The sequence below is a fragment of the Arachis ipaensis genome, chromosome B04, assembly GCF_000816755.2.
Source record: "Arachis ipaensis cultivar K30076 chromosome B04, Araip1.1, whole genome shotgun sequence".
In the NCBI taxonomy this organism is placed as follows: domain Eukaryota; kingdom Viridiplantae; phylum Streptophyta; class Magnoliopsida; order Fabales; family Fabaceae; genus Arachis; species Arachis ipaensis.
Genome location: NC_029788.2, coordinates 4,781,745 through 4,794,462, shown reverse-complemented (window position 1 = coordinate 4,794,462; position 12,718 = coordinate 4,781,745). Strand labels below are relative to the sequence as shown.

General features: G+C 36.1%; 3 protein-coding genes and 1 long non-coding RNA gene across 5 annotated transcripts in view; 1 reads left to right on the top strand and 3 right to left on the bottom strand.

The window, feature by feature from the left end:
• LOC107635874 lies at nt 767–2,139 on the bottom strand. Its single transcript, XM_016339427.1, has 2 exons — nt 1,188–2,139; nt 767–1,077 (listed from the first exon to the last, which is right to left on the bottom strand). Exons 1-2 carry the CDS (start codon nt 2,137–2,139, stop codon nt 767–769), a joined length of 1,263 nt encoding a protein of 420 aa, XP_016194913.1.
• The window catches only part of LOC110270857, a 16,735-nt gene continuing 6,364 nt past the window's right edge, over nt 2,348–12,718 (bottom strand). The window contains exon 2 of the long non-coding RNA XR_002360537.1: nt 2,348–2,431. This is a non-coding gene — a long non-coding RNA (uncharacterized LOC110270857). The remainder of the gene's footprint in view (nt 2,432–12,718) is intronic.
• On the top strand, nt 5,701–9,979 carry LOC107638548 (F-box/LRR-repeat protein 4). 2 transcript variants are annotated; one of them, XM_021120545.1, is made up of 8 exons: nt 5,701–6,144; nt 6,500–6,745; nt 7,210–7,616; nt 8,078–8,263; nt 8,490–8,682; nt 8,856–8,932; nt 9,104–9,254; nt 9,393–9,979. In XM_021120545.1, the coding sequence occupies exons 1-8, from the start codon at nt 5,878–5,880 to the stop codon at nt 9,687–9,689; spliced, it is 1,824 nt and encodes a 607-aa protein (XP_020976204.1). In that variant the 5' UTR covers nt 5,701–5,877; the 3' UTR covers nt 9,690–9,979. The 2 variants fall into 2 exon arrangements, with proteins under 2 accessions (XP_020976204.1, XP_016197365.1); XM_016341879.2 differs by having other exon boundaries at nt 5,702–6,144; nt 6,497–6,745.
• LOC107635873 (probable galacturonosyltransferase-like 4) lies at nt 10,147–11,344 on the bottom strand. The gene has a single exon (XM_016339426.2). The coding sequence runs from the start codon at nt 11,293–11,295 to the stop codon at nt 10,225–10,227; it is 1,071 nt and encodes a 356-aa protein (XP_016194912.1). The 5' UTR covers nt 11,296–11,344; the 3' UTR covers nt 10,147–10,224.

Here is a 12,718-nt window from a genome sequence, read left to right as displayed (position 1 = left end):
CTGACAAAAATATTTATAAAAGACTTGAAAACAAAAATTTTTTTAAAAAATATTTTAAAATTTGACAAAAATGATTGAAAATAACAAAATGTGTTCACTCAATGCATTACCTGAAATCAAGGTTGCGAGAACCGGATCGGTCATCGAATCGGTCAAGTGACTGGTTCAATGGTTCAATAGTTCAACCGTAGTTCAACCGGTTTAATTAAATATAGAGTAAAATTATAAAAAATTCAATACATAATTTTGAAAAGTTAAATTCAATAATTTTTAAACTAATAAGATTCAAAATTTAACAATTTCACAAAATGAACAATACATAATTTATCATTAAAAGGTCATAAACAACTTCAAATGACAATATTCAAAACGCACATAAATGACAAATGACAAAGACAATGTTTTGCAACCAAAAGAAACAATATTCAACAAACAATACTTCAATTAAACAAAGACACTAATCATCAGAAGTCATAATCATCATTAAGTGTTCCGATATCTCCATCATAAACAGGTAATCCAAAGCCAGCATCTTCAGAAATACCACCAAAAGAAGTATTTGAGGATTCAATTACAACATCAGGCATATCCACTTCAACTTCCATGTCTCCACCATCTAATAAAATAGAAAGAAAACTCAATAAGAAATCAATGTTAATGACATGTATCTTTATGGATGGAAACAAAGTTTGCTATGTCACTCACCATTAGGATACGAAGTCATAGCATTATCAGTGTATATTAAACTTGCAATGCCTTCTACATCTCAATTAGTAAATTCAGGATCATCCTCATATGTCATTACCCAAAAATCTACTGTGTCAATGCTTTGAATGTCAATTGGATCATAATTCCTCTTCTTTCGATGCAACCTAGATTGAAGGCGTAGGTTATAGGTGACATAAACAATGTGACTTAGCCTTTGTTGCTCTAACCGGTTCCTCCTCTTTGAATGGATTTGTTTAAAAAGGCTCCAGTTCCTCTCACATCCAGATGAAGAAGAGGTTTGATGAAGAAGACGGACTGCCATTTTTTGCAAATTAGGAGCACTCCCACTGTGTAGCCTCCACCATTCACCTACGTAGATATAAAAATCAAATACTTTTTAATGTTTATCAATTATCACCCAACATATTAAACTTTGAAACTAAACTGAACTTGGATATGAAATAAGTCAAATAACTTACTAGGTTCGAGTCTTGATGCCGCTCTCTTAGCACTTTCCTTCCCAAAACTTTCTTTACAATCTCGATACAGTTGTATCTCTTGCATTGCAGCAACTGAGTCATCACAAAGTGTTTCAACATCAAGCAAATCAAGTAAAGATCTCAAAACATTTGCCTTCTCAACAAAATCCTCACTATAGAAAATGCCCGGATTTAAAAAGTACGCTGCCGCATGGAGATCACGCTTCAAATGCTTATCCCACCTCATTTTCAAGATACTCGTATATGGCGTATAAGCAGCTTTCTGATTTCTGAACATGGTCTTGATAGCATTTTTTGCTCTTTGCATGCCTTCATACGCGATTCCCAAAGAGGGTTTTTCATCAGCATCAACAAGCCTCAACAACTTAATAAGAGGACTAACAATTTTCACAGTGGTAAGACAATCTTGCCAAAACTTACTGTCCAAGACAATTGAGCTAACAATCTTTCCATTAGCACTTTTGGATAACTTATGAGAAGTAAAATATTTGTCTACCATCAATGACTGCAAATATTCCTTGTGATCATATATACTTTTCAAAGTAATGAAAACAGTGGCAAAACGTGTGACTCTTGGTCGAACAATTTCTGTCCAACTTTTTCTTTTTCTAAGCCAAGACAATAAGATCATATGATTGTAGACAAACACAGTTACTTTTGAAGCACGAGAAGCAAGGTCAGCTATATGAGGAATACTTGCAATATCTTTCAAAATAAGATTGACACAATGGGCAGCACAAGGATACCAAAATATATTTGGGTATTTTTCATGAATAAGTTTTCCAGCAGATACATAATTAGCAGCATTATCAGTGACCACATGCACAATGTTACTAGGCCCAACCCACTCAATAACATCAGCAAACAAATTAAACAATGCATTGGCAGTTTTTATCACATCAGAAGCATCAACAGTCTTAACAAATGACATACCAGCAGGACAATAAACTAGAAAGTTAATTAAAGTTTGTTGCCTTTGATCAGTCCACCCAATCTGCCATCAGTGTACAACCGGTGCTTTTTCATGAGCTCCTATACTTTTCAACCAGCAACTGACACTCTCTCTTAAGATCAACCAGCAAATGAACTCTCATTTCATCATATGACGTTCCCTTAAAACCAGGTCCAATTGCAGTAACACCATCCAATGCAGGTTGAAAGTAAGGTGATTGAATTGCATTGAAAGGAATACGTGCATCAACAATCCATTTGGCAAGTCCCAACTTAGCCTTGTGCACAATTTCTTTACTAGCCAAAACACTTTTCAAAGTCGGTTGAGATCCTGGAGTAGTTCTTTCTTTAAAGTAACTTCCAATTTGTGTAGCTACTACAACTCTTCTCTTTCCTTTGTCTCCCGTTGTTGTAGGAACAGCAGCTTGTATAGGGTTAGGCGATTCAGTCTCTTGTGCAGGTGCTTCCCCACCATAAGCCTCCTCCTCAAATTTTCTTTTCTCCATCTTATTTTTTTGTTTTCCATCATAATCCTTTTGAATTGAAGTTCAACTTCTTCAGTTACTTTGCTACATACTTTGATTTGTCCAGAAATTTTCGCAAGATGATATTTCATCCTATATATCCCCCTCCATTATAAGTATTCAAACAAAAGATACACGTATATTGTGCCTTATGATTTTTATCATATTTCATAGTGAAATATTCTCAAGCCGGGTCAGATTTTCCTCGAGAGGAAGCTGTGTGAGATTCTTGTCCACTATTATGTTGTTGTTGATCATTTTGTGACTGTTCCATCTAAATTCAGAATGCCACCAATCCAGAATCCAGACCAATATATCAATTCATAGTTCATAGTTCATACAATTCATATGATATTCAACAGAGCAGAATTGAAGAAATAAAAAAATTGAACATTGCAGAATTGAAAAGATAAAAAAAATTGAAGAACAGAGCAGAGCAGAATTCTCAAATTCAACATACATCAAATTTATTCTCAAATTCAACATACAATAAATTTATTCACATTTGATTAATCATATAAAAAAACAAAATTAAAAAATTAAAAAAATTAAAAAAAGAAGAACAGAAGAACTGAAGTATGAAGAACACAGGGCCAAAACAAAAAATGAAAACAATGCTAGAAACCCAGAACTTACCCGCGACGGTGAGTAACCCGCGACGTTGAGTGACCGCGACGGTGAGTGGCCAGCGACGGTGAGTGGCCCGCGACGGTGAGTGGCCCGCGACGTTGAGTGACCCGCGACGGTGAGTGGCCCTAGCTCCGGCGTCGGTTTCGATTCAGGTCAGTTGTCCTTCGACGGGGAGTGGGAGACACGTGATGATATTTAGGTGTATCAAAGCGTGTTCGGAGAAGAACTTTTTATTTTTTATTAAGATACGGTTGGACACCGCGTGTCAGACGAGTGTCGTGTTCGAAATGTGTCCGATACGCGAACACGGCAACTCACCGAAGTGTCCATATTTTACAGGGTAAAATTTTTACTTTTTAAAAGTAACTAATTTTTAAAAGTTGCAGCATCTATATTTAGTAAATTAAATTAAAAATGACTTTTAATAAGCATAAGCAACAACAAATGTATTTGATAAAATAATTTTTAAAATTTAAAAATACTATAATAGACATTAATATAAGAATTAAATTTAAATATTAATTAATATACAAAATTATATTAGACTTTTTAATTTTGATAAGCATAAGTCAATTTTAAAAGATCCCTCTTAAATATTTTCAAAAATATCATTAACTTTTAAAAACTAAAAACACAATCCTATAAATTTTTTAATTTACTAAATACAAAATAAAGTATTTATATTTTTAGAAAATACAAACACCTCTTTAAACAATTTTACTAAACTAAACCTAGGCTCCGTTTAGTAACAAAGACACAGAGTAATGGACAGAGACATAAAGACATAACAATACATAGATATAGATATATACAAATTTTTTATTGTGTTTGGTAAAAATATACACAACAATACACTAATTTACATTCATATCAACATACCAAATTTACCCTCTGCAGTAACACCATTATCACCACCACTATCGATATCTACAATCACCACCATCATCTATAACCATCATTAATACCAATATCAGATTCATCACCATCATTTACATATAATTAACAAAAAAATTGTGATAAATTTTTTAGCAATAATCATTTATTTATCTCAAAAAATGAGAGAGAGGGGCAAGACAGTAATTACAGTGACAATGAACCAAAATTTAAAAAAAAAATAAAGAGATTGAGAGATTGTGCTGACGACAATAGAAGAACAGAAGAAGACAATAGCGACTGCGAGTAACTGGAAGGCGAATAGGCAAAGCGCTGCGAGTGTTCCTATGTTGGGAGGGGTGGGCGCGCACGGCGTTGCGAGATGCTGGGTCGCGAGAGGTGGACGATGACAGCGCTGCAACGACGCCGCGACTTGCTATCTCGTTACAGCCAGACGGCGACGCCACTGTGATTTTGCTGTTATGTGAGAACTGCATGGCGACGGCGCTGCAACTGTTATAATGGTAGGCGACAGATCTAGATGAGTGACAAAGAGTGGAGGCAGTGGCGGTGGCAGAGGGAGGAGTGATGGAGGAAAAAGGGTAATGACAGAAGAAGATGAAGGAGGGACACAACAATAGAAGAAGGATGAGGATGGAGGAAGAAGAAGGGAAGAGGAAGAAGGTATCTGGATGTTAGAAGGTTTTTGGCTTTCTGAAATTAGAAACTCTGAATGAAGAAGATAATGGAAAAAAAGGGGTTAGGGTCAAATTACATAATTGATATTTCAAAAAAAAGAAAGGAATAGAAATGTAAAATTTTGTGTTTAATCAATTATATCTCAATATCTCTATTCAAGTGAAAGACACTAAAAACATGTATTTTATATACACTTGTGTGTCACCGTATCCATTAAAAATTTGTGTTTTAGCAAACAAACGATAAACATATACCATCATGTCTATATTTTTAGTGTACATAAACACCAACCAAACGCTACTAAGTAGTAAGTACTACAATGACAGTGTCCACCACAGAAAACAATAAATAATCATTGAACATTATTAACAGCTGAAACTTTCACCTTATGAATAGAATCTGAAATTCAATATGCATTCAAGTTATGTAAGAGAAAAACCATTTAATATTTGGCAAATTCTTTGGTGTATTTTAATTTAGTGCCGAATTTACTAAAATTATTTTTTAAAATAAATATTAAATATTAAAAATTATTTATTTTTATATTTGTAAATTAAATATTAATTTTTAATTATTTTTGGTAAACTAAACAACAAAAAATATAATAGAACGAAAATTTAAGATTTAATGAGTTCAAAGTCAAATTACCATTTTAATGTAACAAAAAATTTATCAAATATAGTTCACCATCAACTTAAATTACTATTGATGGTAATAATGGTACTATAATTACATAAACGGAAATGTTGATTTCACATCACATGATATGATGGCATAAATATAGAATACCGAAATTGAAAAAATAAAAATAAAAAAAGAAATAAAATAACTAAAAGAAGACACTAACGATACGCAACTGGTTCTTCAGCTGCACTTGTTCTTCTTCTTCAACCTCTTCACCCACCATTTGGCGGTGATCTCACTTTCCACAACCCCACTTCACAAGTTCCAATTTTGCGACCAACCCAGAATCTGAATTCGAGTTTTGTACGATGAGGGGCCACGATTGGATCAACACGTGTCTCCCCGACGAGCTGGTGGTCGAGATCTTCCGGCGACTCGACTCTAAGCGGAGCAGAGACGCTTGCTCCCTCGTCTGCCGCCGGTGGCTCCGCCTCGAGCGCCTCACCCGAGCCACCATCCGGATCGGCGCCACTGGCTCGCCGGACCTGTTCGTGCACCTTCTCTCCTCCCGCTTCTCCAACGTCACCAATGTCCACATCGACGAGCGACTCTCCATCTCCCTCCCCGTTCACCTCGTGAGTGTTCAAAACCCCAAACTGAAGTTTATCTTTCTAAAGTCTATCGAACGGAATTGATGCGAAAGCTTTGATTTTGGGGGGTAAAAGAACTGAATTTGTATTAAATCATTAAACTACATTAGTCCCTTGAAATAAAACTTGCTGCATAGTTCGTAACAATTACAAATATTTAGTCTCTTTTAAGGCTATGTGTGGTAAGTGTCAACAGAAAATACAAACTACAAAGGATGTGTTTGGTAAGGATTATGTTGAAGACTAACTTATTTGAGTTGGTGATGAAATTAGAAGTTTAAGCTCTATTTTGATGTTTTGGGATTTGGATATGAGCTTGTCTGTGTTTGGTTTTCAGCAGGGGAGAAGAAGGGGGGTGGAGAATTCTTCGGCTTCTTCCCTGAAGCTGAATTATCTGAATGTCAATAATGGGTCCGAGGAGGGTGATCTTGATTCCCTTTGTTTGTCTGATGTTGGCTTGGCTGCTCTTGGGGATGGCTTTCCGAAGCTTGAGAAGTTGAGCTTAATCTGGTGTTCTAATGTAACTAGTGATGGATTAGCATCACTAGCTCAGAAATGCAGTTCTTTGAAGGCCTTGGATTTGCAGGTATTGAACCATTTATTCAATGTAAACCTTGCTCGATACGCATGGTGGCTATATTTATAGTGCAGTCTCAATCAAATTGCAGTGTAAGTCCATGTATTATGAAGAAATCGGTGATGTCCATGATTTACCCATTCGCTGTATTTCATTTCCTTGAGGATAGCCTGTTTTGCCGTTTAGAATTGGCACAGCTGACTTTTATGTGTGCCCATACATATAACATACTAGAAATGAAAACTAAGCTTTGAGGGCCCAAAGGGCTCTCAATCAGTCGTTTATGTCTTCGATTGAACTGCCAGCTGAACATAATATGTTCCATGGACATTAGAACTTAGGGCAACAACACTTATTTTCTCTATCAATACATTCTTTGGCTTGCCACTCTATCTATCTACATCTTCAGTTCTACAACTTAAATGACATAACAATGTATATTTTTAGTTATAATTACTGGAAATTTCCTTTAGGGTTGTTATGTTGGAGATCAAGGACTTTCTGCTGTTGGGCAGTGTTGCAAGCAGCTTGAGGATTTGAATCTTCGTTTCTGTGAAGGCTTGACTGATAAGGGTTTGATTGAATTAGCCTTAGGTGTGGGAAAATCACTAAAATCTCTTGGTGTGGCTGCTTGTGCCAAAATAACTGACTTCTCAATGGAAGCTGTTGGATCACACTGCATATCCCTTGAGACTTTGTCGTTGGATTCCGAGTTCATCCACAATCAGGGGGTGCTTGCTGTGGCTGAAGGATGTCCACAATTGAAAGTTCTAAAGCTGCAATGTATTAATGTTACTGACGATGCCTTGGAAGCTGTAGGTGCTAGTTGTTTGTCTCTGGAGTTGTTGGCCCTATATAGTTTTCAGAGATTTACCGATAAGTGAGCCTGCCCTCTTACAATTGCTTTTTCTATATTTTACTTCATTTGACGACTATGGTTGAATTATCACAAATTCACAATGCTCAATCCTCTTTCTTAGAACATACTATGAGATGCATTATTATTACTACAAATTCTTTTATTTTGTAATGACTTGATCAACATTTTTAGGGTTAATTAATTTAAATGGGGCTGTTCGTCAATTTTTTCCCTATTGACATTTAACATATTATATATGACGTTGATACTGTTTTGATACTGTTGAAGCAGCACATTTAGTGAGATAAGGCTTGGCTATATTGTTTATTTAGTTCCATTTGCATGACCCTTAAGGGCTGCATACATTGGCACAACCTTTCCTCATGTCTCCAATTGTTAAATTTGGATTCTGCCAAGAATTCTATCATTTTTTTCCTGCTTTAGTCAGTAATCTCCTTTCTTTGAATAATGGTTAATTTCAGGGGTTTGTGTGCCATCGGTAATGGATGCAAGAAGTTAAGGAATCTGACACTAAGTGACTGTTATTTCCTAAGTGACAAGGGTTTGGAATCAATTGCTACCGGATGCAAGGAACTTACACATCTTGAAATCAATGGATGCCACAACATTGGAACTTTGGGGATAGAATCTGTTGGAAGATCTTGCCAGTATGTTTCTATCTAAGCTAAATTTTGTAAGGTGCATGGACTGGCATGTATGTGTATGTAAAATAAGAAATGAAATAACCATTCAATAAAGAAGCAACATAAGGAAGCAGGAGACACATGTTTAGCATCTTAATCTTTACATTTGGTCAAGTTTTTTGTTTCATGATGTGTTTGTTTCTCCATATATTTTTCGTCTGTGGTGCTAATCTCGGCTTTCTATTGGCAGACGTCTTACTGAGTTGTCATTACTTTACTGTCAAAGAATTGGCGATGTTGGTCTTCTTCAGGTTGGACAAGGATGCAAGTTCCTGCAAGCTCTTCACCTGGTAGATTGCTCAAACCTTGGGGATGCTGCTATGCGTGGTATAGCTATTGGCTGCAGCAATTTGAAGAAACTTCATATCCGTCGCTGTTATGAGGTACCTCATCTGCATGCCTGTTTGGTTTACCATGTCAAAAGGAGATCTCTGCTAGAAATTATTATACATACGAAGTAAAGTAGTAAATCTACTTTCAAGTGGTCTAATTTGAAGCAGGCTTGTGCATTTCTCTCTTTCTCCTTATTGTTTGTGCTTTCTTTACCCTTTATTAGATTGGGACCAAGGGGATTGTTGCTGTTGGTGAGCACTGTAAGTCACTAACCGATCTTAGCATTCGATTCTGTGACAGGTAAAACCTTATTCACGCCCCCACCTCTCCATTTAAATCATGCGTTACATGCGTTATACATCTTTTCATCTGTAGTTTCTTTTCAAATTGATTAGCATTCTGAAGAATATTTTTATTCGGTATTGTTCGTCACGGATGATGCATAACTTAAACGCTTCATTAAATTACCAGGGTTGGGGATGAGGCCCTTATTGCTATAGCAGACGGATGTTCCCTTCATTATCTGAATGTCAGTGGTTGCCACCAAATTGGAGATGCCGGAGTGATAGCCATTGCAAGGGGTTGCCCTCAACTCTGTTATTTAGACGTCAGCGTACTGCAGGTTCATATTCGGATCTCTCCTTTTAATGACGAAACAGTTTGCAGACTTGAATTGTATATATGAATGAGTTCAAGATTTCATGCATTTAAGGATATCTTTTAAGTGCTGAACTGGTCATCTTTCTTACAATTATTGCAGAATTTAGGTGATTTAGCAATGGCGGAGTTGGGAGAAAACTGTCCATTGCTGAAAGAAATAGTGCTGTCGCACTGCCGTCAAATAACAGATGTCGGTCTTGCCCATCTCGTAAAGAGGTGCACCATGCTGGAGTCATGCCACATGGTTTATTGCTCCGGCATAACCTCGGCTGGAGTAGCCACCGTGGTTTCTAGCTGCCCCAACATAAAAAAGGTACTGGTTGAGAAGTGGAAGGTTAGCCAGCGGACCAAGCGGCGAGCCGGCTCCATCATTTCCTACTTGTGTGTAGACCTTTAAGACCAGCTCTCCTCGCCTTGCCTCGCCTTCCGTATATACCCGTACCCCAAGCTGTGCAAACTTATTTTCGGTTGGTCTGTGAATGTAGATATAGGTGCTGCATTTGAAAATTTGAGCAATAGTATAGTGTGCATGGTTGTATATGTTTCAAGTTTAATTAAGCTGAACTTTTGTTTTCTTAGAAGATGGATTTTTATTCTTTCTGGGAACAAATTCTCAATAACTTGACTTATATAGATGCATATAGTTTAAGATATACTATGAATAAAATTCCAAGTTTGATAATATTATATCATCTTGTGCGGTTTAAATTAGATCAGATCAATCAATTTAAATTATACGTAATTCATTTGATTTGTTGAAAATATAGAATTTAGTCTAATTTGCTGTGATTGAAACACATACATGCATGATGCATCATAGCACCCCTATCCTCTTCTAGAGAAAAAAGAAAAACACAAAACTCTTGAGTATTGTCTCTGGCTTGCTCTCTAAGACTAAGGAATGAAAGATGAAGATTGAAAGAAATGAAATGTCATTCGTCAAAGAAGTGTTTGGTAGATGAATACAAGTCATAAGGAGCCCAAAGGTGGTCAATGGAGCATGGCTTCCTAGAATCCAACCTCAACCATGGCTTCCCCTTGCCACTCCAATGCAGCAAGCTAATGCGACCAGGGTGCAAGGTCCTGCATTTTCCTTCAAAGTTGTCACCACCTAACCCATGTTGGTTCCACCTATGATCCACCCCTTTGATGTTCCCTGCCAATACCAACAAAAATGGTGGAAGAGAACCCAAATGGTATATCTTCTTTTGCTGCTTTTGCACCCTCATCCACCCTTCTACCTTCTCTGTGTATCCCTCTCTCCTCCATTTTTCTATGTCCATCACCATCACCCCTGTGTTGAAGTAACATGCCTTCTTCCCTTCAAATGTTTTCGACAACTCCGGATCCTTCCAGAACTCCTCCGTAAAATACGTAGTAAAGTTTGCGTGGCAGTATTCCGGTGCTGCCACCACTTTTTCTTCCATGTCTATGTCCCAAAGCTTGGCTATGTCGTCCACTACAATGAGGTCTGAATCTAGATATATCACGCGCCCAATGTCGTCTGGAAGCGCGTCCGCGAGGTATATACGCGCGTAATTCAACGGTTGGTCCAAGGCTTGTCGAACGGACTTTGATATCTTGTCACTGACTCTCTCCGAATCGAAGAGGTAGATCTTGAAATGGAGGTAAGGGAAGGTGGATTTGATGGCCATCGAAAGTTCTTCAGTGTCGTGCGCTGCAAGGAAGTGGAAATGGACATTCTCCGGGCAGCTAGAGTGCTGTAATATGGAGAATATGGCGGCCATGGTGCCACGTACATAGTTAACATCCAGAGTCATAGATACGTTAATAAGATCGTTTTTATTTGATCCACACTCCTTATCATTCCGAAAGACAGGAGCCTCTCGGAATGGAAGGAGCTTACATGAAGGGAGACGAATAATGCTGCCCAAACGAATAGCTTCTGTTGCGTAAAAGTAATTATTATAGTTAAGAGAAAGAAAAAAGAGGGACAGGATACCTCGGAGTGCATGGGAAGACGTGAAACTCCGAAAGGCCATCCTGTCCTATATTTTTCAGATTTGAATGTGGGTGCTAATGATGTTTTTTGTTTTTTGTTTTTTCTTTCCCCTTTGGTTGAGTTAAGAAAATCTAGTTCTGTTTAGAGAGCTAGAGAGAATATAGGAAAAAGAATGGTGAAGAGAATACAAAGGGAGGTGGTGAAATTGAAGAACATGAGGTTGTGGTGTTAGTAATGGATTTTGGTGTGTTCCCAAATTTTTAAGGAAGAGAGAAACTGTCGGAACTTTTATTAGTTGCTTGTTATGACACAAATTTGGTTACATACATTTTTTAGATTGATAAACTACTTAACTAAATTTCCTTCTATAGCCATGTTTTTTACTTTTTACTTTGTGTGTTTTTAATTACATAACTATATATATTTTTCACAAAAACCGACTTCGCTAACTAAAAATAAATATATAAAGAATTAGTAGCTTAAATTTCGTTTGTAAGTTTGTTAATTATAGGATTCAATAATGAGATGCTTGATTTAATACTTAAATAAGTCATTGATATATAACACAGGTTGAATTTTTTTCGGCATTCATCAGCAAGTTCAACTGAAATTATCAATTAAAGAGGTTTAATTATATATATATATATATATATAAACCAATTTAGGTTAATTTAATAATTAGCTTACTAGTTTGTTTAAGGAAGTGTCGGAAGTTCCAATCCTATCTTGTGCATGCAATAAATCTTTGACTAGCAACAAACCTTTATGTTTGGTTGGAAAAAAAGAAATAGAGAGAAAGTAAATAGAAAGGAAAAAAAGAAAAGAAAAGAAATTGAGTGAATTTTTATTTCCCTTATGTGTTTAGATGGAAGGGAAATAAGAAGGAAAAAAAATGTTATAAAAAGACAATTTTACTTTTATATTATAAAATATATTAAAAAAAGTGAAGGAATAATATTGGAAGTAGAGAGAGAATTAGTTTTCTCTCTATTTTGCTTTTCAATATTGGAGAGAAAAAAAAATTGGTGATCCCACCAATTATTTTCTGGCCAGTTTTTTGGTGCTTATGAGTTTTTGCCTAAATTTTGTCTAACTTACTTTTTGTAGTAAGTTTTAACTTTTTTAAAAGTATTTATTCTTATATCTTTTAAATTAAATAATAACTTTTAACCCTTTTTAGTAAATAGGCACCACTTTTTAGGCACCATAGCATTCACCTTATTTTTCATCCCTTTTTCTTCCTCTCTAATTTCTCTCTTCAACCAAGTAATGGAAAATAATCATTTTCCTTCTCATTTTCTTTTCTCCCTTTTCTTTCCTTCCATTTTTCCTTCAAACAAACATAGCATTAAATGGAGTTCAAATCTGCAACATATTGATTCTTAACCCGTCGAATTGAAAGTAAAAAATGAAAAAAAAAATATATTATTATTATTATTATTATTATTATTATTATACGAATT

What these genes read in the sequence shown, in the direction of transcription:
- LOC107635874 (XM_016339427.1), bottom strand. Translation starts at nt 2,139, where the DNA reads ATGTCATTTGTTAAGACTGTTGATGCTTCTGATGTGATAAAAACTGCC. An exon ending in GGCATCAAGACTCGAACCTA is followed by an intron (nt 1,078 to 1,187) that starts GTAAGTTATTTG and finishes ATATCTACGTAG; the next exon opens with GTGAATGGTGGAGGCTACAC.
- LOC107638548 (XM_016341879.2), top strand. Translation starts at nt 5,878, where the DNA reads ATGAGGGGCCACGATTGGATCAACACGTGTCTCCCCGACGAGCTGGTG. An exon ending in TCTCCCTCCCCGTTCACCTC is followed by an intron (nt 6,145 to 6,496) that starts GTGAGTGTTCAA and finishes TTTGGTTTTCAG; the next exon opens with CAGGGGAGAAGAAGGGGGGT. An exon ending in TTTCAGAGATTTACCGATAA is followed by an intron (nt 7,617 to 8,077) that starts GTGAGCCTGCCC and finishes GGTTAATTTCAG; the next exon opens with GGGTTTGTGTGCCATCGGTA.
- LOC107635873 (XM_016339426.2), bottom strand. Translation starts at nt 11,295, where the DNA reads ATGGCCTTTCGGAGTTTCACGTCTTCCCATGCACTCCGAGGTATCCTG.